We start from the raw sequence: 26,222 nt of genomic DNA on the forward strand, positions 1-26,222 counted from the left end.
ATTCTCTACCTTCTCATCAGCCTTGAAATAAGGCAGGTGAAATGTGTCATACACTTGTTTAGGGGCATGCACTCTTTTCACTCTCAAATGAGATTTTGTCTTCATATATGTGTAAGTTGACTGGAGGGAATAAAAGAAAAGAACAAAAAAGAAAAAATGTTTTATTTCGGATGCTGATATACATCAGTAATGCACCTTACAGTAGCACCTAGAAAAACTGCACACGCAAGGACCTCTCTGATCCTCAGCCATACACAATCCAGATCACGATACAGGAAACAGTGAACATGCACTTTTTTTCTTTTTTTTTTTTTTTTCTTCTGAAGGAGCAGAAAACAAGTGTTCAAATTAAACTAGAGTGAAGTACAATTCATAAAAAGCAAAACCACATTTTATTTAGCTGCTGTGACCTAAGCAGGCAGTGTTGTAGAATGTGGTTATTTAGCAACACATGATGAATACTTACTTGTGTCTCAGCTTTTGCCTGGAAGGAAGCTTCCATGCTCCCTTCATCTTCTAAAAACATCCACAGGTAGAAGCTAAAAAGCTCCAGTAGGAACAAACTCCCTACTGAGCCAGCTGGCTGCAGTACAAGTCACTAGAGGACTAAAGTCCTGGTCTTCCCACTTTCATCATGATTGGTGGGGGTTCATATTATTTCCAGGAGCCTCTGGTGGAATCACTTGAGCAAACAGACAGCTCATTTAGCAGATGTGGGGAAAAAAAAAAAGAATAAAGTTTCCATTAGAGAACCTGCACCTTGTTCACTAACAGAAGGATTGAGAACCGCACCATTACAAATTTTGTCTCATGACTGTTCTTACCCAGCGTAAGAACCTGGACAGTTTGGTATAGACACCATATTTGCCCTTCTTTGCACATCCTTCTCCCCAGCTAACAATTCCAGTAACAAAGTAAGTATCCTTGTATCTGGTTACATGGGGGCCTCCACTGTCTCCTTGACAAGCATCTTTTTGCTCTGTATCATAACCAGCACAGAACATGTTCTCTGTTATTGCAAAGTTAGTGGATTGCTTGCAGGTGTTCCTATCAACATAGGGGACTTCAAGCACTTTAAGTTTTTTGGAAAGTCTTCCACCTTCAAATTCACGCCCGAAGCCACTAACCATCCCAGACCTTTGGTTCATCAGAACTTCATTAGCAAAGTCTGCTTCTGGGAGGCACGCTGGGATAATGTACTTAGAAAGTACTATAGGTTCCTTCAGCTTTATTAGGGCTATGTCATTATCGTAAGTCTCGGCGATGTATTTAGAGTGAACAAGTATTCTTTCCACAGTATGCATCGTTTCAGACTGTTCTTCCTTTTCTCTATCCACTTCACCTGTAATGAGATTATTAAAAGGGTCATTAATACGGAGACAGTATAAAAAATAAACTGGAATTGGAATAGGCTGCCCAGGGAAGTGGTTGAGTCACCATCCCTGGAGGTCTTTAAAAGACATTTAGATGTAGAGCTTAGTGATAGAGCTTAGTGTAGAGCTTAGTGTAGAGTTTAGTGGAGGACTTGTTACTGTTAGATTGGAGATTGGACTCAGTGATCTTGGAGGTCTCTTCCAACCTAGATGATTCTGTGATTCTGTGATAAAGACTTGATAAAAGAGGACATGAGTATTCCCATTGCTACTACTTTGCCTAAGTCTTCATACCTTACAAGTAAACTGTAAGAGTGGACTGCAATACTTATCAGCAGCACCTGGATGCAGTTTCAGCTTCAAGGTTTTGTCAATGGGGATCTCTGTAACAGTTTATGTAAATCAGCATAAACTGATTCAGCTAAACTAATGCAAACATGGGTGGAAACTCTTACAGCTGCTTGAGCCAGGTCTGTATCAGGGAAGAGAAACTGGTCTGGGTCAGGACTAAAACAGGGCAAACACACAGTTGTGTTGATCTATTATCATGCCTCAGAACTGAAGCAGTGACTTAATGGGAGCAAGTTTCTTCTTCCTCTAGCCGGTGTGTCATAGCTTTCCTGAGTGTTCCTGTAGAAACAAGTTGGTATGCTTCAGGCTTGCAAGGAAAAATTATGAGCCTCCTGAAGAAGCACTGCTCTGATGAGTGCAGTGCTAGCCAACACTTCTAGAATATTTGTTCTTAATCCTTTCCAACTATCTGGCAAAGAAGAAATGGATGCACCATTGTCACCTTCTACATCATCTGCCCCAGTGATTACAAAGCAGGATTCCTGCAATAACAGGAAGGGACAGAAAGCAGAACAACAACAACAACAAAAACTAATAATAAATAAAGCGATATGAGTACATCTAATATAGGTTTTAAAGCCCAAAGAATTAGTCTGCAACGCATGCTCAGACATCACTGGAATAAAATAAGTCGCCATTTACCAACAACAACTTTGATCTCTTTGGATTGGTTCATGCAATGAGCTGCAGTAAGGATGAAATTTTCATTCAAAATAGTTCCGCCACAAAACTCTTCCCCGTTCTCATTGATCAGAACAGCCTGTGGGAGAAAACAAGGGTAAGTGCAGAACTAAAAAGAGCAGTTTAACTTCAATGAGCTATAAGCAGGTAATTGCTTTCTCTGCAGACTGCATATATGCATATTAGAGCAGCAAGTATGCACCACTCTGCAGATTTCTCCTGGTACTGCATACATATGTGCGTTTGCTACAGATTGGTATGTCCTGTTACAGAGTCTCAGCTATCTTTATGTGACATAGTGGTTTGACTTCTCCACCTCACAGTGCACCTTTTTAGTAACATCTTCCATGAACCAGATGCTGACTGACTGAGCAAGGAGCATGCAGTTCCCAAATCACCCCATCCTGGGGGAGTTACTACCCCAAAGAATTCCTGTCCATGTTCTGTTCCTGTCTGACCCTCCAAGCGTGCAGAAGACAGGAACTTAATTTCGCTGGTCTGAACTCAAGAGGAAAACTTAGTTATGAAAGCATATTTGTGAAGCAAATGAGCGCTGTCTCTGACAAGCTGTCAGGTATACTGCCTAAAGGCACTACTATCTTAGAGGACAGGGAAGAAAGGTGCAGGACAAAGGCGAACAGCATGTGGTTCTACGCCATTATGTAGCACTGGGATTTTGTCCAAACTTAGACCTCTAAGTACTCAGTCCAGACTGAGAACAAGCAAGCATAACTCCATGCTAAACAGAGGCTCTGAGTCTGAAAATAACCTCCTCAGCATACGCACAAGTTTGCCAGGTCATGGCTTTTGCAGCTAAAAGTTGATTCAGTTAAGCTTGGGTAGTGCTGTCCAAGCCATAGATCAGGAACCTGCTAAAAGGGTTTAAGCTTTGTGCTCAGCATTACCCTGGGCACCTCCTCTTACCTCTAAGATCTACACAACACTAGTCCCATACAGAACTGGACTATTACCCTAATGGCCCCAGTGAATGAGCAGATCAACATGGAAAAGCACTCCAAGATGCACTTCACTCAGAGAAACAGAAGGGAAGTCATTGTGCCTCAGAAAGGTTGAACAGAATGAGAAAGAAAGGCAGAATCAGGACAACTCTGCCAGAACAAGCAGCTTATGGTTGGACAGAACTGGAACACAAGCTGCAAAGAGAACGCTGTTGGGCCAGCATCACTCAAAAGCCCTGTCTGGTTACAGGTTACGGGCAGCACCACCTAAAATGGCATAAAACCTTTCATTTTGACATTTTAAGGCTGCAGTTTGCAGAACAATACACCTAAGCACCCAAGTTAACACAACTCAGGCAACTCCAGCTACAAACAGCGTACTACAGAAGGCAAACAGGTTAAATGAACAATTGCACAGCTTCCCTCAGAAACACGTGCTGCTTACATGCAGAACACAAACCCCAGATTTACCTGCCATGGACATTCACCAAGATGACACTCGTCACCACCTACTATCCTGGTATCGACATATGGAGTCTTGATACTCGATCCGTTGCGAGGAGGGAGGGTTGGGCTTTCTGTGGTAGTAACAATGTCCTCCTCCAGACTTGTTCCATTTGGGAAGGGGCCATCTTGTTCACTAGTTACATTGCTACTCTCAGTGGGTAAAATAACAGACCTTTTTTTTCTTTTCACAAAAACTTTTCCACAAGGATATTTTACTGTAAAGACAGTAATACTATAATTAGAGAAGAAAGACCCATACAAGATGAAACTTGACAACACCATCTCAATAAATCAGTTATGCAGCTGTTTTCAAGACTAAGAAAGCCTAGGCAGATGCAAAAAAAGACCATATGGTTTGAAAAAAATGAAAGCCATTTGCTACTCCTAAAACTCTTCTGTAGGTTCAGTCTCTGGACAGTGTTTTCAAAGTATTTAAAGTCATCTTCAATTGTTTACATTGCTATATGCATGTATTAGCTCTTATTAAAACCATCTTAATTAGGAAACAGTGTTCTATTTTAGGAATATGGCTCATGACGGCAATTCATCATTAGTTGTAAAGGATATAAAAAACAAAGTCAGGAGCATACAGTTGACTCATCCCTCTTTCCCCATTTTTTGGAACAATTAGAATGCACTTCTAATAGCATCAATCTTAACTATTAAATGTCAGCAGTTACTATTTGATTAGGTCAACTGAAATCAAAAGTAGAAAAGTTTTTGTGAGCTGCTATTTTATATGGAGTATTAGTGTTCAAATAAACAAGATACAGCTATAGCTTTCCAATTTATTTCCTCAGGAAATTCTGTGAGAGGCAACCTGCAAAGGGTTCTCTGTCTGCTAGATTCTGAGAAGTTCATCATATCACCTCACACATGAAGGCTTCGAAAATACAAACCAACTGGTTGGCCTCAGTCTTAAATCTATGCCACGTACAACACTGATAGTTCAAAAACACATTCTTTAACTAAAACAAGCCTCACCAGTATTGCCATTAGTTTATCGTGTGACTTTGTACCTGATGAAACACAGTGTTTGCCATCTTCTGCTAGAACATATCCTTTTGCACAGGAACACATAACATCCTTCTGCACACTTTTTTTGATGCTGCAGAACTGCTCACAGTCACCGTTGTTTATTTTGCAGTACTTTGGTATGACTATAAAAGAGGTAAGTTTGAAAAAAAGAAGTAAATGAACACTGACTTCGTAGATCTCATGAAATTAAATTGCACTCTTTAAAAAGGATCTGTAGCTCCCCCTGTAAAACACCTGAAACCCATTTTAGTAACAGCACGAGTGGCTAACTTTTGGCTTATGCCTTACAAAGCAACCACATATGTTGCACGAAACATACTTGCTAAGCCCAAGTGCGCACAGTGGCCATGTCACAGTGAGCTTCAAAAAGCTCTAGCTTTTTGAAACCACTAGCACGAAAGTGCAGTTATTGATAAATCCTCACATGACTCATCCTTCCTGCCCTAAAAAGATCAGCTCCTCATCATTCCCCTCTGTCCTGTTTCTTAACTTCAGTTCCACACCCTCCACTCTTCTGGGCAACCAATACACACTCCAGTGACACCATTAGGAAAGTAGCTGCAGGGCACAGATGTGAGACTCAGGACAGATTGATATGAAGGAAAAGGGTTCTTTGAAAGGCTGAAAAAGTCTCTGCATCATCTACTGAGATCTGCTTTCTTTGGTTCTTCACTGCTGTGAGCTGAGCAGGGAGGATGTACTTCTGAGCTCAGAGTCCAAGCTTTGATATCAGTTATAATAATATATTATAACTTAGTTTTATTGCCATATTTTGGGTATTCAAGCTCATGTAAAGAGGCACTCTCATACTTAAGAGGGTTTTGTTTGGAGCAAGTGTAAATTTGAAGCACTCACTAATACTATCCAGCTGTAGAGCCAGCAGGCTTTCTGCTTCTGGCACTGGCTTTTAACTCACTGTTGACTGCCATCCCATTCCGTGCATTTTTTTAAGAGGCAATTGATCTTTGTTAAGGGAGTGTTAACTCTCTATGGTTCTGCAACCTGGTAAATTTATTGCCACAGCTCTTTAAAGGAGAAACCTACCAAATTCACAGTTCTTGCCTTGATAACCATCCAAACAGGAGCAAGTGTAGGAACCAATTCCATCTTTACAATGTCCACCATAGTGACAAGGATTTGAGCTACACTGGTTGCCATCTATAAAAAAAAATAAAAAAAAGTAAATTGTAAGAGAGCAAGCATTTTCAGTGAGCTCTGAAGGGGGGTTAGTTTTCACAAGCAATCTTTCATTGTTCTTTTTAAAACATATGCCCTGTGAGTGGCCAAATTTCAGGCAAGCAAGAGTAACTGCAGTCATTCCAAGTCAGCATGATTCATATACATATCTTCAGTTTTGCAATCTGCTTTTGGTGGCTACTGTATAGTTACAACTTTTCTTCTAAGAAGATAAATTCATACTTGCTTGTCCAAGTGTACATCATTTACAGTGAAGACTGTAAAAGCAGATGGGACACTTCCATGTTGCAACTACTGTCTAAAGCATTTCCCTGCGATTTCCACATAATAATGACAACTCAACTATTATTTCTTTAAAGGTCATCTCGTCCCACATGCATGTGTTTTGCCTGCAGTGCTGCTTATTTAAAGTAACAGATACCAGCATATTAATCAGAAGATAAAGAAAACAAAAAAATGTTTACAAAGCTCTGCTAAATTCATGTGTGCAGGCCAAATTCCTGTTTCATACTTACAGTACCAAAATTGTCCCATTTTATCTATTGAGGTGTGAGCTTAGGCCTCAGAGAATTAGCTCTTACCTCACGCTCCCTGTATTTAAGCCGGGATCTCCGCATTTGAAACGTAGTTCTGCCACCTCCCTTCCTTTCCATGACCTGGACACGACTGGCTGACCCAGCCCCTGGGCCCCAGCCATATGTACCTCACAAATGTAGTTACAAGTAGGGAAGGGAGGCTGCATTGCATCTGGAGGAATGTGCCACATAGCAGCCCCTTCTCCCACCCTCACAAAGGCAGCTCACTCCTGCACCGATGCTCACTACCATGATCTCTCCCATACAGCAACCTGCAGTAACAAAGGTATTCCTGCATCATGTGATGCCAGGCTCTTCTGGAGTGTGTGGTAAGACAAGCAGGATATCTGGGGAATTGATGCTTGCTAATTCATTGCTGTAGATTCACAACCTACATATTTCTGAATGCTGCCACCTGTTCCGCTCTTGTCTGGAGCACCTGGAAGAACAGCAGTGCCCACAGAGGAGACAAGATGCAAGACACTGCTCATCCTAGAGATCCAGCTTGCAGCCTGCATGATGCCTCTGACCTGTGACTTCATCTTCTGCAGCTACATCTGCCACAGGGATCATCTGCTGGGCTTTGTGTGCTGCCCCCACAATTCTACATCCCTTCTGTACCTGAACGTGGCCACAAACAGCATTCCAAATTCTGTTGGAGCCTATGAGGCCCACCACGGAGGTGCTGGAAGACTAATGTCCATCCTCAACAGTGGGAAGGCAAGACCACCATTTAGCAAAAGAAAGGCACACACGAGGCCTGCCCTATTCTGTAGTGGTCTTAGCTAAGCAGCATCCTACTGCACAGTATTCCCCTATACTGTAGTTGCTGGTGTGTGACTGAGTTATGTATCAATATTGCACAAAAACATTGCAGAATCCCCCCACTAAAAAAGGAAACAAGACATAATTGTTCTAGTAACTTTGCTGAGGGTAGCTGTGGTTTTCAGAACTTCTGAACACCAATAAAGCAATTCGTGGACTGTGGTTTAAGATGTATGAAATTGGCATTTCCGCTAAGAGCGCTGGCAGTGATGTCCCACTGCCTGTATTCTCATGAGATTTCTCGCGAAATTTTCCACTCCTGTTCACTGTAGCACTGACGCAGGCTTTGCTTGAAATTTCACCCTTTAGGTTGCAGACTTCATCCCCCTCCTTAGAGGATTGTGAAAGTTTGCATCTTCTTTGCGGCAACTGTCTTCAATTTTCTGCAGACTCAAGAGACAAAGCTGAGCAGTCCTTGGTCTACATTTTTGAAGTATTCCTCCTAACATGTGGGCTGGACACATACTTCCAGAAGAACGCATTACCAAACATTAATACATTAAAAATCTGCACATGTAAAATGATTATGAAAAACAGAACCCTAATAAGTACAACTCAGACCTTCGGGAAAAAAGAAAAGAAAAACCAGAAAAGACTGACAAACAGTATCCGCTAATCTGCTGGTATGTCTTCCTTGAATGCCAAACGGTTCTGTAGAAAACATTTCCCACCAAATGATCTACTTTACAGGAACCAACAACACTGTGACATGCAAGGTGACATAAAACCAGCAAGAAATTGTGCAATGCAGATTAATAGGTTGTGCTGGCTAAAGCATGTAAGTGCCACCCTCTTCTTCTTTGCGTCTTGGACTCCCCCATCCTGGGCTGACCTTCTGGAGGATAACTAATTGGCAGAGCCAGAGGCCCAGTTCCTGCTTCTTGCTAGGTCAGTATTCTTTTTTGAGATGACAAAGGTCATCCCAGGAATTGGAGGCAGCCGAACTTTGCCTTCAAGTGAAATGACTGGGTTCAAGCAACAGCAAGGCTGTAAATCAATCAGGTTCCTCTTTCAGAGGAAACACAAAAGTGAGGGCATCCCACAGCGAGAAGAGGAAACAAGGCAGCAGGAAGTGGTTATGTAAGAGGTGCATCCTTTTTCATCGTGCAATAAGGAAGCTTAATTTTCTAAACAAGTGCAGGGTGTTCCTTACCTACATAGACGTTCCAGAATTCCTCCTACAGGTAGGTGCAGGGAGAGGGAAATAAAAGAAGACAAAAAGAGTTAGATGAGAATTACTGAATTCAGTTCTTCAGAAAAATATTGGAGCTTTCATAGAGAAGATATTTGCAGCTAACAATTTTCAGACAAATATTTAAGTTACAGGCAAATACAGCGTCTTGCAGCCTGATATTGCCGTTTAATTAATTAAAACCATATGATTAAACTATCTCTAGTGGCCAGCTCTAGCGAATCATAGAATCATTTAGGTTGGAAAACACCCGTAAGATCATCTAGTCCAACCATAAACAAGTTGAAAGAGAAACAAGAGAAACAAGTCTCATGCATTTTTCAGAAATACCTGAACCTCCTTAGGGGTTTCCTAATGTGACCCACTCAGCATAAGGCATTTGATTTCTAGCATACCTGTATCTTACCCTTGGTTTCGACCGAATTTACTTACATTCCTGTAATATCAAATTCTCATTCTCCTTCCTCTGTAGCCCTATGAAGCTGGACCTCAGAAATCCTGAGATTTGAAAATATTTTGTCCAATTTCTGTTCTTCTTTTCCTCTCACTGAGGACTCCAGGTATGCTGTCTGGCCAAGACAGTGAGGTTTGGTCACCAGGTAGAACAGGCTGTGCTGGTTCTGCTATTGATCAGCCAACCTTTACGCTTTGAAGTGCCCTGGTGTAGCATCCATGACTCCTCACCCAGGTGACCTCAGGGCCACTCCAAGAACATTCTGGCCAGCCAGGAATTCTACAGCGAAATGAGTCTAGCCTTGACTCCAGTTTCAGGGCTGTTCTTAACAGCCACATAGCTACATACAGCCAAGGTTCCCAATTCCCCTCTACCACCAAGTCACTTCAAGTTTTCAAATATTACCTTTTCTACCTGTCCCTCACCTTGCCCCATCTCTTTAAGTCTCCCTTTAGCTTGGAAACTGCTCATACTTCTAGGTAAAGTTAAGCAGCTTCCAGGGTAGGGAAGGTGACACAAGAGCCACACGTACAAACCTCATTCCACGTGGGCAATTTAACGTTAAGGTATATAAGAACTGTCCACAATACACATTCTGTCAATTCAAATGATGGAAAGATGGTCAGAAAATGATAAGCCCTGCAAAGCTTCTTGAGATAAACGTGGAAAAAGATTCACGTGAAGTTCCAAGTCAATATTTGCCATCCCCACCTTCCCACAGACTCTCCTTCTCTTAAATATAGTCATGTCAGTCAGCTATGCCACACAGGTAAGGTGAAAATAGTTCTAACACAAGGGGTATTAAATCATTTAAAGGTCAAATACCTTACAATGGCAATTAGGCAGATCAGAACAGGTAAAAGAATGGAAGCTTTAACTTGGCCTGACCTTGCAAGAGAGAAACTAAGACAGTTTTCATATGCGTATGCCTTAGCAATTCCAGCTACAGTCAAAACCACTACCTATTCTTTGTGTTAAGCGATCAACAATAACTTTTAAGTTTTGACGTCCAGCTCATAAGACTTTAATACTATTTTGTAAACATGAAATATGTAGGCCTATGTTTTGTATTAGTTCATCCTTACAGTTTTCTCCTGGTCTTCAAAGGCTTCTCTTGCCTCTTCTTTAGAGCAGCGCTCCTCATTGCATTCTCTTTCAATATTGCCTTGCTTCATTTCCTCCAAAAAAGAGTTAGCACGTCTTGCTCTTTCCAAGAACTTGTCAGCACTTTCTTTCTTGATGAATACTAGACAGTAGAGAAAATGATACAATTGCTGGGTTACATTTGGTGGTGGTAAAAAGTCATTAGAAATAAATGAGGTAGAAACAAAAACCAAACAGACCCTCTCACCACTCCACCCATAAGCAACGTTACCTGTGAAGTCAGTCCTCACAGAGACTGGTACGTCTCAGGATCTCTCTCAGAATCAGCAGCTTCAAGATAAACTAAAGGCACGCAAAATTCTGTCCTGCTGTTGTTAGTCTTGAAAATAAGAACATGCAGGTTGCTGCCAAGGGCTTATATTTCTGTTGCTCCTGCTCTAGACTCCAGTCTTGAACAGAATGACTTTCCCTGCCACTCTGAAGGCCAGGGAGACTGCAGTTCTTGATTTGGTTTTAAATCTGACAACTGAGCGACACCACTGGCTGCTCCAGGGGCTTATGGTCCAGAAACTAACCACCACACAAATTCATGATGCAGTGACTTCAAACAGCATGGGGCTCTACTGACAGATGGGAAGAGCTGTCTCACACTCCCACCTTCAGAAAAGACACTGCCCATGTGTGAGATCTACTGTCCTGCACTGCCCCAAATCCCACTGCACCACCCCGGAGTTTTCCTTCCCTCTTAACATCACTTCCTAATTACCTTTTGTAGCATTCTTACCTTACCACTAAGTATGCAAGTAGAGCTGCATTTAAAGATTTAATGAAGAACAGAAGCAAACAAATGTCAGCTTTAGCACCTAAAGAAAGTACAGCCTGAGGTCAGATTGCTGTTTATTTATTTATTTATTTGAAGCTTGGTGTCACACGTGAGATCTCCTGCCTTGAAGTTTAAGACACAGGTAGCCGTTGATTAAAACTGAAGGATCAGAGGCATGAAACTCAGCTCAGCCAGTTGGCTGCACGAGCAGCCCTGTTACTCTGCAGTAACCTGTGCACACATTACCAGACAGGAAGAACAGCAACAAAACTGGAGTAGGTAAATTGCCAATTACTCTGTAAAAAGCATACATTTTAGGGAAGTTTGTGGAGCCCGAAAGCTGGCATTGAATTATGTTCTACACACCTGAAATTTAAATAGGAAAAAATACTTTCCAATCACAGACTGGAGTGTGGAAGACAGTGCTGCAGGTGGGTCTTGAAGGCTCACACTCAGTGGGCAGCACGCATGTATCTTCTGGAGCATTCTTCATGCATCTCAATGCACTAATAAGTAAATTAGTTGATCAGAAATGATATAATTTAATATGCTGTGAAGAGCTATGGAGGAGACTTACTCTGCTTCCACTGAAATTGGTAGATCAGCCACAGGGAGCCAAATTCTGCTACTGCCATTTATATTAAGCATTACCACAGAGCCCATGTGTACTTTGGAGTCCTACTTACTCTGAAAAGGCTCCTTGCAAGGAAGGCTTACAGAAAGTGCTTGTAACTTCTAGCTCAGCAACTGTTAGTTCATTCACCCACTGTCTTATTTGTCCTTAAATCCCTCTCTGCAGTTATGGGAAAGTGACAGGGTGCAGCTGGTGGGGTTATTGCCACTCTATTCCTTTGCCTCCCCATCATCACTGTAAGAAGATGTTTTTGTAAACTCCAACTAGCCGATTAGTCTTCTGAGGCTGGCTGCTCTCTTCCCAAAGCTTCCTGTCATCCTTCTTTGAAAACACAGAGGAGCAATGGGCGTTGGTCAACTCAAGTAGGACACTCCAGCAACCTGCAGAGGACCTTATTTTAAAACCCAAGTAGGCTGACTCACTGAAGGAAGAGTTAATGCCTTTTGAAAAGCCACACGGTGTGGCTTTCTGTCCTGAACTTTGATGTTGACCCTCGCAGCACAAACAGAGGCAGGACGTGCTCATCCCCCTGCGCCCCAGCCCACGGCCAAGCGCACCCAGCGGAGCCCGCCTGGAGCCCCACGTCCTCCAGCACACCCCGCTTGGCAGGCAGCTGTCCTCCCAGCGCTAAAGACCCCATTTTACAGGGGGACACGGCAAGGCACAGCACCTCAGGACCCCCCCGGATCCCCACCTCCCTGCTGAAACCCAGCAGCAATTTTGGGGCGCCCCAGGTGTCCCTCAACAGCTCCCCGCTGCCGAGGCGCAGCTCAGGACAGGGGCGCAGCCAAGCCCTCTGCTGCTTTGGGCACTGAGCCCCCAGCTGGGCGTTTCCATGGCAGCCCCCAAAAACTGTCAGGAGGGGACATCCTCCACTTCCTAGACCCCTTGACTCCCCTTCTGAACAAAAAAAAAGTTGCTGCCTTACCTCCTCCTTCAGCACGGAGCTCGTCCGCCAGCGCCGCGCAGAGCAGGAGGAGCAGCAGGCGGCCGGCCATGGTGGCAGGGGGGCTCCCCGCAGCTGCCAGCCGAGCGGGACGGGGACAGGGACGGGGACAGGGACGGCGACAGGGGACAGAGCCGAAGCCTTCACCTCCCCGGGCGGGGAGAGACTGCGGCGGCGTTGCTTCACCCTGCCCAGAAATAGCGGAAGCGCCCTGGAAGGGGGAAAGCCGCCGCGGGATTTCTCAGCCGGGGGGGGGGTGGGGGGTGGGGGGGGTGGCCCGATGATGAGGCTCTACTTTTTTTTTTTTTTTTAAACACCAAAAAACCAAAAAGCAAGGAAGCTGGCTTTTTTAATTATGCTGTTTTTCAGGGGGAAGTTGGGAAGCGAATCGTCACGTTATTAAGCAAGGGCTGGCCGAGGCTGGCCTTGCCCAGCTTGGTGCTGGCAGGTGTGGGGCTCGGCTTGGGAGCAAAGCCAGGCCTCAGCCTCCTGCTCCAAAACCCACGGTTTTGGGCAGCCCCCCCAAAACGACCCCGTACCTGCACCCCGACACCGCCACCCACTGCCTCCTCACACCCCCAGGGCCCGTCCGCCCCTGGCCTGGCGCTCAATGCCAGCGGCGTTGTTTTGCCATCTTTGCTCGGTGGCCTGTGGTGGGGAAGGGGTCCCCTGCTAAAGGAGATTTGCCCCAGAGCTGGCCTCCGTCTCCCCGTTTTTTGGAGTCTCACTGTGTGGTGCCCAGTGAGGCCTCTGTGCGCCGTGGAGGCCACGGCTGCGGTGCTGCCAAGATCCTGCCCGTCGCGCCTGCTTCATCTCCTTTGCTTGTTTAAACAGGCTGTTACATTAAAGATATACTTAACACCTGGCTTTATTATGAAAAAGTCACGCTGTGCAGCCATTAATGCTGCTTGGGGTTTTTGTCCATGTTTTGCCCTTTTTCTGCAAGATGATCTGTTCATAAATATCAGTATTTACCCAGAAGTCATCCTGTGGAGCCTGGAAAACCCAAAGCTATTCTAGCTCGAGGGGCCTGGAGGGATGATTTTGCAATGCTGAGTGCCGTGTCTCAGTGAAAATTAGATTTTATTTGCTGGCTGTTGCCCTTAGTCACCTTTCTCCATGGGAATTTTCCCAATTTTCTGTTTGTTCTGCATGCTTCTTCTGCTGGCGTATATGATTTCCTTTTTTATTTTCTCTCCCCCCACTGTGTCTGATCTTGTTATTTCTTTAGGAATAATTAAAACCTCTGGGTTGTGTTTTCATACTCTAAGGCCTCTTGTTTCCTGAGTCTCTGGAGTTTGCTGCATTTCCCAATTCAGTTCTTAAATGAGTAGCCCACTGTTCTATTTCAGTAATGCAGATTATAGGATGTACAGTATTGCATGGGGTATGTACCATATAATGTCAGTGTTTTCCCCCAGTAACAGACCACAGTCAACAGTAAGTGTCCTATTTAACTGATAAGCCTTTGTGATTGAGCTGATATTCAGCACGATTTGAATGAATCCAAAGCATAAGATTTACATAATGTACTTAAACTATTAATCCCATGTTCAGTTTCATCCATGATCTCCCTTACGTTTTTTTTTTTTTTTTTTGTCTCATGCTTACATTAAGGAAACACATTTTGTAAAGATGTAGTCTGTGGCATGCTCAGAGCTCTTCAGGTTCCACCTTGTATATGTTAAGGCTTCAGAGAACTGTCTTTGGACTGTCTTTGTTTTGCAGATGATCATATTGTTCTCCTGTTCTGGCTTTAGGCCAAAGGACAGAGGACACCATTTCACTGTTAGATTATACTGGCCAACAGATTAAACAAACATTCCCTTTCACTTGTTTTCATTCTGTATTGATGATCATAATATCAAGGCAAAGATAAGATTAAATCAGTGGTGTTCTTCGCCGTTCATAAATTTAGGATTAAATATTCCACTTAATAGCCTTATTGCAGTAATATTTGGTGCCAGAAGACTAAAATCAAGTTTTCATAGCAGACCTGTAAATGTGGAATTAACCTTTTTCCAGCTTTCTTGTTCTGAAGAATAATTCTCCCCTTTCAAATATACCTGTTGCCACTACAAGAGAAAGCTACCTTAGCATGATCTAAAAGAAACTCTTCTTTCTTCTGCCATTGCGTCATATTACAGGACCCATTAGCACAGGAAGTTGTGAAAGCCAGAAGTGTAAATGTGTTCAAAAGAGATTGCACTTGTTTATGGAAGAATGGGTCCATTCATGACTATTCAGACTAATGCAACTTCTCGCTCAGGAAGCCTGTACATCACTGATAACCAGAGGCTGGGAGGGTAGCCCAAGGAAGGCTCATGGTGTGCTTGACACATTGCTGACAGTCTTTCTTTCAACATCTAGCTCTATTACAAAAAATGGATGAAGAATGAAAGGGACTCTGCATTGGGTTTGATACGGCCTTTCTGTGCCTGTTTAACATCTAGACATTCAAGTTTACAACAATATAGAAATTATTTGATGTATTCAGGCAGGCATTAGGCTCATTTTAAATCATCAATAATACCTCGTGTACCACATATCTAAGTTAATGAAGGAATACTTCAATACGAAAATGTCACAAAGGGATTAAGGGTCAATAACACTATCTGAAATGCCCTGATTCAGCATTATGAATCCATGGACTTCTTCAACCAGTCAATGTATTTGGATACCCTTGTATAAACCCCATAGGTGCCTTCAACAGCACAGCCCTTTCCCCAGCTCACAATCCCAGTCAGAAACCAAGTGTTCTTGTACTTCGTAGCATGAGGTCCACCGCTGTCTCCCTTGCAGGAGTCTTTAGTGCCAGTCAGGTCTCCTGCACAGAACATATTCTCTGTAATATTTAAGTCGGTCTGCTTCTCACATTCTTGTGTCTTTACACGTGGCAAATCAACTCTCATCAGGACAGAAGAAGTAGCACCTCCATCTAGTAGACGTCCCCATCCGCTCACTGTGGAGAACTTGATGGAGGACAGCTCATACACTGCAAACCGTTTTTCAGGCAAACATATTGGCACCACGTAATCAGTGAGATTCACAGGTGTTTCCAGTTTCAGGAGGGCAATGTCATTATTGACTTGTCCGTACTTGTATCCTTCGTGCATGATTATATTGGTAACTCCACTTTCTTGCTCAGTTTTCTCATCGTCATTTATTGAGTGTTCACCTGGAAAAGTTGTTGATTGCAAGTCATGTCAGACAGCAATTTGATTCTGTAGAGGTTTATGGAGATAGAAAGTCTCCAGACAAGCACTTTTTGGTTTTCACTCTGGTTTGTTAGAATGGGAAGTTAACACAAACACAGTTTGATGACGTGGGAAAGGGAAGATACATACCCAGTCTCACTCGAAGCTCTTTAACATGGGTGTGCTCCAAACAATGAGCTGCAGTGACCACCCACTCTGGGGAAAGCAGGGTACCGCCACATTTTTCTTTCTGATTCTGTATTATAAGGGCCTGCCAACATAAAACAAATTTATGTCCGTCTTCAGCTGTTTTTGATCTAAATCTTGGTTAAGTCAGATTTTATATTGTTTCTTTCTGTCATTTTATGCAACTGTGTTTGAGAATACTATGCCGGTTGTGTGGAGAATTTAGGAAGGGGGGGGGGTTCCATCAGCATTTTCTCCATCTTATAGTACAGACCCTGCCAAGAGTGGCCAAGACTGTATCCCCAAGTAAAATTCTTGGCAGTAAGTTTAAGGACTGGGGGTCAGGAGACAGAGGAGGTTGTATTGCCACTCTACTATGAAAACAGGCACTCCATAACAAAGCTAAGATGTGAGCTTGGAACACAGGTGAATCCGCTGGCTGTGGATGAAGGGGGAATTTGATTGCACTTTTTATGGATTTGAACGTAACAAATTTAAAATAATGAATATAAGATAATGGTTTCACAAGGAAAAAAGTAATAAGAGGCTTCTGAAGACTCACTTGCCATGGACATTCACCTGGAGGACAGATGAAACCACCTACTATTCTCCCATCTGCAGTTGCATTCTTTTTTGCCAGCACTGGTATTTTTCCACATGGGTATTTCACTGGAAAAAAGAAAAAAAAGAAAAAAAAAGATCAACAAGTGTGATTTCATTGCACTGAATTCACAGCAAACTAAGACTGATTCCTATAAACATCTTCAATGGAGTTTTGTGAGGTGAAAACCAAATTTCTAGTCTGGTTGCATGGGCTCTTGTAAGTAATTCAAAGCAGGTAGACAGACTTTTTTTTGCAAAAAGACAGATATAGTTTCACAGACAGAGAGCAGACACACAGGCAACACTGACAGATATTCATGTACCACAGGAGCTTGCAAATAATACAAATGCTTAAGATATATGTCAGCACTGGGAGGTAGACTGCAGACTTGAGAGCGGAAGCAACTCTGTCAAGCCATGTAACCTGTGTATTTTCATTGCTGATTTTAACTCAGTTGTACTAAGTGTACAGCAACCATGGCATGGTGAGACCGCAGGCTTAAGTATGAGACATGCAGATTGCTATCCCTTGTTCAGGTAGACCCAAAGATCTCCTCAGAGCAGACACTATGTCTTCTGCTGTGCCTCCTAGTGTGCTTGGGTCCAGGTCATCTTTAATCCTTCAAGGCTGTACACCTCAGTCTAAGGTCCTTTTATAGCCCAAGCATGCACGTGAAGACTGGCAATAAGAGAAGCAAGTCTTGAGGACCAAACCTGCTACTGAGCCGCAGTGCAGAGGAAGTCTTGGTGTTTTTAATACATCCCTCACACAACAGAGTTTTCCTTCTGCGAAGCAGAGGGTCTAGCACTGGATTTTTCTGGGTGGGTGCCAGCTGGCTGTGCTGTAACTGAATGCACCGTCCCTTACGTCCAGCAGCCATTCTGCAGTAACACTGGGATGAGAAGTGCTCTCTCTTTATCACTTTGTGAGCCAGGGCCCTACAGTCTGTGCCAAGTTGAATCCAACATCTCCACGGTTCTGTAATAGCCTGAATGTGCCTATTAATTCAGCTAACGCAAAGAAAGCTTCAGGCTTTTACAAATACAGGCACGCTGTGGTGTAGCAGGACTAGCTCTTTTGGTGGCAGCTGCTGAAATGCCAGGACAGGCGCAGCACAAAACCATGCCCTCTAATGCTGTATGCAGGGCAACACAGGTCCGGGTGCTGGAAGGTGCAAGCACGTGGTGAGAGATGACAGAAGGATGGTGAAGGGACTGGCAGTCTGGCAGCTGCACGGTTTTGTATCCTCGCACTGCGTGGTCAGCGATATCGGTATTTTGGCCCTCTGGAAGCAAGCAAGAACAAATACATCATCCTCTCTATGCACAGGAGAAGACGGGCTTTAAAGCCTGTGGGGAATATTGAATTCTTTGTTCTCAGCTTTTCCAAAAAGCAGCTTCCCCATCACATGATACTGCAGAATCTGCTAATAAGGGATAAGCACATTACCAGTCTGTTTTTTTTTTAAATGACATTGCTGTTGTTGAGAGCTAGGCTGTCATTATCAGTTCTCCGCATGAGTGCTCCATTGCAGTGTGTGCATGGGGGCATTGCCCCTCAGAACTACTTTTTTAGCCGTGAACACGTGCTCCTGCAGCTCTGTCCATTGTGTGTGTGTCCCCAGGGGTCTCTTTTACCCGTCTAAGAAAGTAATTGAAGCAGGCATCTGCAACAGAGTAAAGTGCCAGCTTCTGTATTCGAAACATAATGAACTTGTGCTATTGTAGTCCCTGCTGAAATTTACCTTGTCAGATGAGTGAGAGAAATATCTCTCCATACTGTCTAGAGGAATACCAAAAGTGTATTGGTCCTACTAAATAGAGGGAGAGAAAAAAAGCTGAAATAATTATGCTAGCAAAATCTTACAGTCACAAATTCACATGGATTGGAAATCAACATTAAAACAACACTGCCACAAAATAATTTACCGCAGTGAGTATAAGCTAGATCAAAAAAAATGGACCTGTGAGGCCCAAAGCCCCTCTACTCAGCAGAAAGTCCTCAGCCTGACCCCCATATCCCCCAGATTCCTGAGTACCTGCTGCTCTGCTTTATTTGGACCACCTGGCCATGGGATGTGCCTCCACTGCTCAGTTCTTGTCTACTGTATCGGGGGTGCACTCCCCACAGAGGAGGCAGGGGCTCAGCTCCCTCCTCTGTCCCAGGATGTTAAAACTCACATTCCCCACGTCCCAGAGGAGTGGACTTCTGGGGCCAGAAAAGAGGGGTCTGAAGGGCATCACTAGCGGGTGAGGACCTCACTTGAGAAGACATCCTGGCATGCAGTCTCCATGCTTTGAACCTTTGCCAGCTGAAGCGAATCCAGCTTCCTTATTTTCTGAGTCAGTGCTCTAGCTGCAAGCTTAATGCCCAGCAAATGGGTGGCACTACTTCTTCCTCCTCACACTTGAAGGTTTCGAGGAAAAAATGGGGTTCCTGCCCAGTTTTTCAGAGGAGGACTTGTGGGCCCCTTGCAAAGAGGAGTTCCCAGCTCAGGGTCCTGGGGGCACTGCACAACCTGCAGCAACTCAGCCGCTTCTGCCCCCAGATCAAGCTCAGCATTTCCCACCAGCACTTTTAGGGGTGGCTCAGTGCACACACTTTCCAGACTGCATTTTTTGGGTGCTTCAGCAGAAGCCCAAACCTACTGCTTTAGACTCTGTCCTTTAAGAAGAAGCAGGGAACTGACATCCAAGAGTTTTGCACCTCCTAACGTGTAGGTGTTGAAAAGTTTTCTTCCAGGGGTGGCTTAGACTTAGCATCGGGCTCGTAGTGTCTTACCTTGGGGAATGCAGGACACACCATCACTCGCTAAAGTGTAATCATCTGCGCAGAAGCACACTCGTTTTTTGGACTGCTCATCGGCACAATACTGCTCACAGCCGCCGTTGTCGTAAATGCACTTCAGCTTCTCAGCCACAGCTAAAGTCGGGGAAAGAGCATTAAGGTTTCTGAGTATGGATTTTGGTACTTAACAAGAGTGAATTATGACTTGAAATGTTGACAAGAAAGCAAGGCCGCCAAGCAGATTTCAGTGATTTATGTACAGTGATTTCGTCAAAAGCTACTACTGCTTGGCAAAAGCTCTGTAGGACTGGATTCCAGGAAAAGTCCATGCTTAAAAAGCATACACCTAAAATCAACCTGCATTCATGCAGCATCTGAGCTTCAGCAGTAGCACACTACACTTGAAAAAGGATGAAAGTATTGTGATTGTACCATCATAACACATGGCTGAAAAACTGAAAGTATATAGTTCCCATTTGGCACAAAGATGCTCTGGGATGGCCACTGAATAAATCACGTCATAAGAAAACTTATCTTTTGCAAAGTAAAATGAAACAACCTCTCCCCAGCCCGATTCTTTCACTTCAGCCAGCTGGGCAGCTGTACATACGTTGGTGTTTGTAGAAATCACTCCTGTATTGCCATGAGCTCTCTCTGGCCCAGAGGCACAGGAGGAAACAGTGCAAGGCTGAGAACGGGGTGGTCCTTGCATGAAGTCATTGTAGAAGGGAGAGAGGGCTCACAGATGTTGACTAGAGAGCTGCTGCAGTGCAGCAACAATGAAAAAAACAAAGCCTAGGAGGTGAGGAGGTGGTAGAGAAGGTGGTTGTGATCAGCTTAGCAGTACAGGGAGATGAGGGCATAATTTTTGTGGCTTGCTTTGAGTGATGGGCAGGTAATGAGCTGCCGTGGGAGCTGTGAGGCTGCCTGGTGAGACTGATGGGTGCCTAGTCCTCATCTGGGCTCACCATGCTCTGAGTGTAAGCGTGACAGTTAATTTGTTCTGCCCGCTGAAATCAGTGGAAAGACTTATCCTGGAAAGACTTTATTAATGCAGGATCCGTCCCCTCGGGCTTTGTACGACGCACATGCAGCATAGTTCTCATTCATTCACTGCACCGTGCTCCTAAGTCAAAGCAACTTCAACACTTGGGTAGGAAAATAAAATCCTCCTTTTCTCTCAGCTGGTTCACAAAAGACAATTTTTGTTACAAAATCCTCAAAGGGTAATAATTGTGTTTCTTCTCTGCGGTGCCTGGCTGCCGGCTGGTTAGATCCATCATCCAACACCCCGGGCGGTGTGAACAGTGGCTGTCGCTGCTAGAAAGATGCCGAGCAATAATGATTGCTCCCACTCATCTCAGTGCCTTGCATTTGAATCAAGGATGCTGTTTTTATTTTGTTAAGCTATGTCAGTGCTGACCTTTTTCACAGCTTTTGCCTTCGTACTCCACGGGACAGCGGCAAACGTAATCCTGAAACTGGTCATCACAGCTCCCGCCGTTCTGACAGGGACTGGAGTCACACTGGTTGGGGTCTGCAAAAACATTCAGTGTCAGTCCAAGAGCGGCAGCAGCGGGAGCATTTTTGTGGCTGTTGGAAAACACGGAGTGCTCCTACCGGAATAGATGTGCCAGAACTCTTTCTGGAAGAAAAAGATGCGAGATTAGATTAAAGATGAATTTGCTCAGAAGTCCTACAGCTCTTGTAGCACAGGATGGCTTGCAGATAGCCAAAGTGATGCCCCATTTGCCTTTATAATTTATGAAAGTGTATATCCATAAAATATTCTACATTATTTTCCACATTCTATATTGTTTTCATGTGCGAACAGGGCATTGTGTAGTACACACAGAGAGGGTATCCATCAATGACCTCTGTATCGAGGAGGTGGGATGGACTGAAACAAACATTGTATAATGCAATAATTGACAGTATTGTCAGGCCTGGAATTACTGGAGGCCGGGGAGACAGCTTAGAGAGAAGCCACTATCCCACCATCCCCCAAATTAGTATTGCCACGTATGGTCCATGCAGGATGCCCTCCGCCAGCTCACCCTGCTGCTGTTTGTCCCCCTGGAAATGTAAGACAAAGAGCCAAAGAGCAGGACACAAAGTGCTTCTTTTTTTTTTCTTTTTTCTTTTTTTTTTTTTTCTGTAATGGTTTAAAGTGTCAAAGCAATAGGGTGTGTGTGTGGGGGGTACACCTGACAAGGAGCGCCTGCCCAGCCCTGCGTTACTTACTGTCCTCTCATCATCACGGTAGATCTCTCTCGCTTCCTCAAAGGAACACTTCTCTTCCATGCATTCTCGCTCTAGTGACCCCAGCTTTATCTCTTCGAAGAAGCTATTGGCTCTTCGGTGCCTTTGTAAAACGCCATTTGCCTCTTCCCGCTTTAAAAAGACTGAAAAACAGTGGCGTGTTGTGTTTGTCGTACATTCGTGCACTCCAGAAGGAAAGGGCACAGAGGAAAGGTTTTCTGCTTCCCGAGCTGTTTATGACAAGCTGGGCAAATGCACACAGCTTTCCGAGCCTCCTTCCTCTGGCGTGCCTCCCATGTAAAGTGACAGCACATGGATTTTACAGAGCCCAGACCTTAAGAGAAGAGGGCATACTATACCAGTGTGGTGCCAGCGACTCCTAAAGCATCAGCACACATTGTGTTGTAGGTCTCAAAATGTGCAGGGCCGTTTCAGCTGAAAAGCATTTATCAAGCTTTATCTAGCACTGAAGTACATGGCAACACCCAGTGTTCCTGTACTCACTACACTAAGTCACTCAGTGACGGGTCAGCCAGTCAACCCTAACTCCCCAGTGCTCCATTCCTCACTGTTTTTAATCTCAAAACCTTTCGCTCTTTCACAGCACCACGGACTGGTTGAGGCTGTCAGGGCCCTCTGGAGGCCACCAGGCCCAAGCCCTGCCCCAGCAGGGCCACCCAGCGCAGGCTGCCCAGGCCCATCTCCAGGCGGCTTTGGAAGGCCTCCGAGGAGGAGACCCCACAGCCTCTCTGGGCAGCCTGTGCCAGGGCTCCTCACCCGCACCTGATGGCATTGTCCCCATGCTGACCTGCTCCTCAGCTTCAGGATACAAGCACACCACACAGTTATGCCCACCCAGCATAATTCAGGATAATGAACAAGAATTCTGCAAAGTACTTTTGCTCCACATAATACACAGCACCAGTCTTGAAATAATTCATTGTGTGTTTTTTGTTTGTTTGTTTTCTGTTGTTTCTTTTTTCCCCCCTCCATGTCAGTAGAGAATTCTGGAGCTTAGTATCAACAACTTACATCAGTACTTGCAACTTGAACCCATTTACTGTGGGTGGATTTGGGGATTCAGGATGGTGCATATGCCCTGCCTGTGCCCCAGGACATTCTCCACCACCACCACAGGACCCACAAAAGAGGGAGATTTGCCTCCAGCCTGCTGGGAGGACCTGGGGTGGCCTCTGAAGGACAAGACTGATGACCCCTGGGGATGTGAGTGTACACTCGTAGGCACCCTCACAGCCATACACACAAACATGAATCCCGAGAGGGCCTAGTTTGGGCTGGTGAATTCTTTGCCTCTCGGCATCAGTGTCAAATCAGGACATTTGCCGAATTACATGTGAAATACTGGTCATTTTCCCCATATTTCAAAGTTACTTAAAGGATTAAAGTATTTTGTGGCATGCATCTAATTTATCACAGGGTGTTTCATAAACATTTGTCCATTGCAGGAATGCCAGCTGGGTTGTTCTGCTGTGATTTTTAAATCAGGCTGTATGCATTTAATATGGCTTTCTTTAAAGGTTTATAATTATGCTGAAGATACATTACATATGTATCAATGCACGTGGATACTGACACCCTCCCACTTTCATTCCTGCGTTCTCCACTTATTTACATTGGAACATTTTAGACTTTGCTAAAAATTTCTTCCAGCTTTGTTCATCACAGTTTGAGAGACACAGTCAATGGCTACCTGAGAATCACCAAGCAATTTCTTCTGGTTCTGCTGTAGTAATTTGGCTGCTGATTTTCAGACACATCCTGAAACTACCGAAGAGCTGCCACCTCGCTTCCATCTACTGCACTGGAAACATAGCGGTCTTCCCCTCTTTAATTTCTTGTCAGCTGAATGAGAAGCTATCGATTCTCTGCTTTGAAAAATACCATGGCTCAGCATGAAATAAAAATAAATCTAGGTTCCTGTTTTCACCTCATAGGCAGGCAGCTGATGGTTGACCTGCTGCCTGTGCAGTGAGGTGATAGATGCGCATATGAGCGTGGAAGGGATTTTCCTCAGCTGGCAAAACAAGCACACGGCTGCCATCACTGAAAGCAAACAAGAGCCTTCGAACAGCTCACAGGCACAACCAGAGGCAGGACAAACATTTCTGTGTGCAACAGCACTCAAAGCTCGCAGTAAGGATTATGCCAGTGTATCAGCAGAGAGGTTTGCTGCCAGTAAACGTAATTGCAGACGTACCTGCATCCAGAGAAAGAGGAATCAGCAGCGGAAAGCAGAGAAGCAAAGCCACGCACTGCCTGGAAACCATGATGAACCCTACAAGTCGGCGTCCCAGCGGCGTATTGACATTTCAGCAAGGACTGTTTGGCCAAAGAGCTCAGCTTCAAACGCTCGGAGCAGAGGAGGGGCCGGCGAGTCATGGAAACCAGGAACGATCCGCGCAGAGAGCTGAGCACGAGGGCGCCTGCAAATCCTGCACCGTGTCCTTTCTGCACCAGCAGGGAGCTTGCTGTCGAAGCACGCTCTCCTGAGCTGTGCAAAGGCTGTGCTGATTGCAGAGGCTTCTACTCTGCCCCTTTATTTTCCACCTAACAGGCCTTTTTCAGGCAAAAAATAAATGCCAGGCCCCTGTGTCTGTATGGCACTGTGCTGGCTGTGTCACCATCCATGCAGAGCTGCAGCAGGGCATTTCTCGACCAGGCAGGCCAGGTACAACCTGTCAGGGATTTGGGGGATGACCAAACTGCTGACATCCCCCTTTTTCCCACCTCCCAGTCACCAGTGGAAACCCTGAACTTCTGGCTCAGATTACTTGGAGACACTAATTAACCAGCAGAAGTACCCTACATTGGTTTCCTGTGGCTTTATTGCAAGATGCCCGTGCCTTGCAAGCTGTACCAGCTCGAGGAGATGCGGAGCTGATCCACATTGCGTTTCATGAGTAATGACAGGGCTTCGAGGGGCTAGTCTGCAAATCACATTATATCTGGGGAATAAGCAATCCTCTGATTTAACGGAAATCAATTAGTGGCATCACAGCAGAGAGCTGACAACAGGCTTAGGTAAATGTTGACTTCAGATAGCAGGGAGGTAAAGGGCATGTTTGCCCATGAGAAGCGAAGCAGCCCTGAGGGCTGGGGCATCCTTCAGGCAGTCCTCCCCTCGGTTGGTGCGGAGGAAGGAGGGCTGGCTCTGCACCTCAGCCTTGTGGCCCTGAAAAGCCCCAGCTGTGCTGCTGCTTTGCTGCCAGCGCTCGGCTGAACTTCCAGGAAGCCGCCATCGATCGGACAGCTGGGCTCCCGGCCACCCTTCGCACGCGTTCCTGCTGCTCCGTGCCACGGCTGGACATCCTGCTCTGAAACTGGTTTCCTGAGAGGAGGCATTTGGGCATGTCTCTGGATGGCAGCTGGGCTCCCAGCATGGTCAGAGATGGTGGCAGGTCCCGTCCCAGGGCAGGGGGTGGCAGCTGGGGTACTAAAGGAGCTCTAGCAGGCCCAAGCTTTCTGGGAAGCCCCTCCGTACCTCATAACCTGCCAACATGGTCCTCATTCCTTGCTCACTTGCCTACGGCAGTGAGCTGAAAACAGCTAGGACATGTTCAGCTTAGTGAAGCCTAGTTTTTCAGATCTGCTTGCAGACATCTCCCTCTGTCGTGTCGTCTCGGGAAAAGCTGCACCCCCTGTCTGTTTGAACACCAGGTGCCTCCTGCGCCCTAGGCCAGCCCAGCTTGGTCCCTGTCGCCACCCAGGGGTGTCTCCTTGGGCTGGGTGGGATCTGCCAGCACCCTGCTAGGGGCTGCAGGTGGTCCCGCTCCACAGCCGTGGCACCACTTCGCTGGCTTCTCTTCCTTGATGGTGCACAGGCTTCTGTACATCCTCTAGGCCTGAGGCAATGCCTCCCTGCTCTCTTTCTCCCTTGCCAGCCTGCACACGTGAAAGATTTTGTTTTTACTGCTTGGGAATACAACAAAACCCATTGTTATTTCCCAGGGAGAAGTCCGAGTGCTGGGAACAACAGTCGGTTCCCATGGGGCCAGCCCTTCTTCCAAGAAAAATTCTTGAGATTAGATGTCATCAGGGGTGGCAAGGAGGCCTGTGCCCATGACAAGAGCCACTGGAGATCCAGCTGGACTTCAGGACTTCATGGCAGCTCTTTGCCAGCCAGCTTCACGTAGATCTCTGCTTATAGTGCTTTGGTTGAAGAAGAGCTCTTGACTTCAAGAAGAGCTCCCCTTCCTTATGGTCTGGGACCCCAGCTGGAGGAACAAATGTCAGGTCATTAGCTTGTTTTCCCCAGAAGATCCCTAGATCTCACTTTGTGGGTTTTTTTCTTGTGTGGTCTTGCTGTAGCTTATGAGAATTATCCTGGTATTCTGCTCAATAAATCTCCTTCCCAGTGGAGGCTTCAGCCTTGCCTTATATTTTCTGAGCAATTCCAAGGAAAATAATCCACCGTCCAATTAAAAGTAAATGTATATTAAAGCAAACTCACCCCATGACTGCTGCTAGAATCTGTTTGGGGACAGCTGTTCAGAAAATATGATTTAG

General features: G+C 45.2%; 1 protein-coding gene across 1 annotated transcript; it reads right to left on the bottom strand.

The window, feature by feature from the left end:
* Window positions 1-146: 146 nt before the first annotated feature.
* On the bottom strand, window positions 147-24,366 carry LOC310902720 (uncharacterized protein). The gene is made up of 17 exons (XM_083844683.1): window positions 23,914-24,366; window positions 21,678-21,838; window positions 21,054-21,078; window positions 20,857-20,970; window positions 19,428-19,568; window positions 16,605-16,711; window positions 16,007-16,127; window positions 15,299-15,837; window positions 15,193-15,208; window positions 12,642-12,899; window positions 10,238-10,398; window positions 8,660-8,684; window positions 5,954-6,067; window positions 4,891-5,031; window positions 3,836-4,086; window positions 2,367-2,484; window positions 147-1,342 (listed from the first exon to the last, which is right to left on the bottom strand). The coding sequence occupies exons 1-17, from the start codon at window positions 23,981-23,983 to the stop codon at window positions 795-797; spliced, it is 2,910 nt and encodes a 969-aa protein (XP_083700809.1). The 5' UTR covers window positions 23,984-24,366; the 3' UTR covers window positions 147-794.
* Between the last annotated feature and the right edge of the window lie 1,856 nt (window positions 24,367-26,222).

Source organism: Anser anser (genome assembly GCF_964211835.1).
Source record: "Anser anser genome assembly, chromosome: 1".
Lineage (NCBI taxonomy): Eukaryota > Metazoa > Chordata > Aves > Anseriformes > Anatidae > Anser > Anser anser.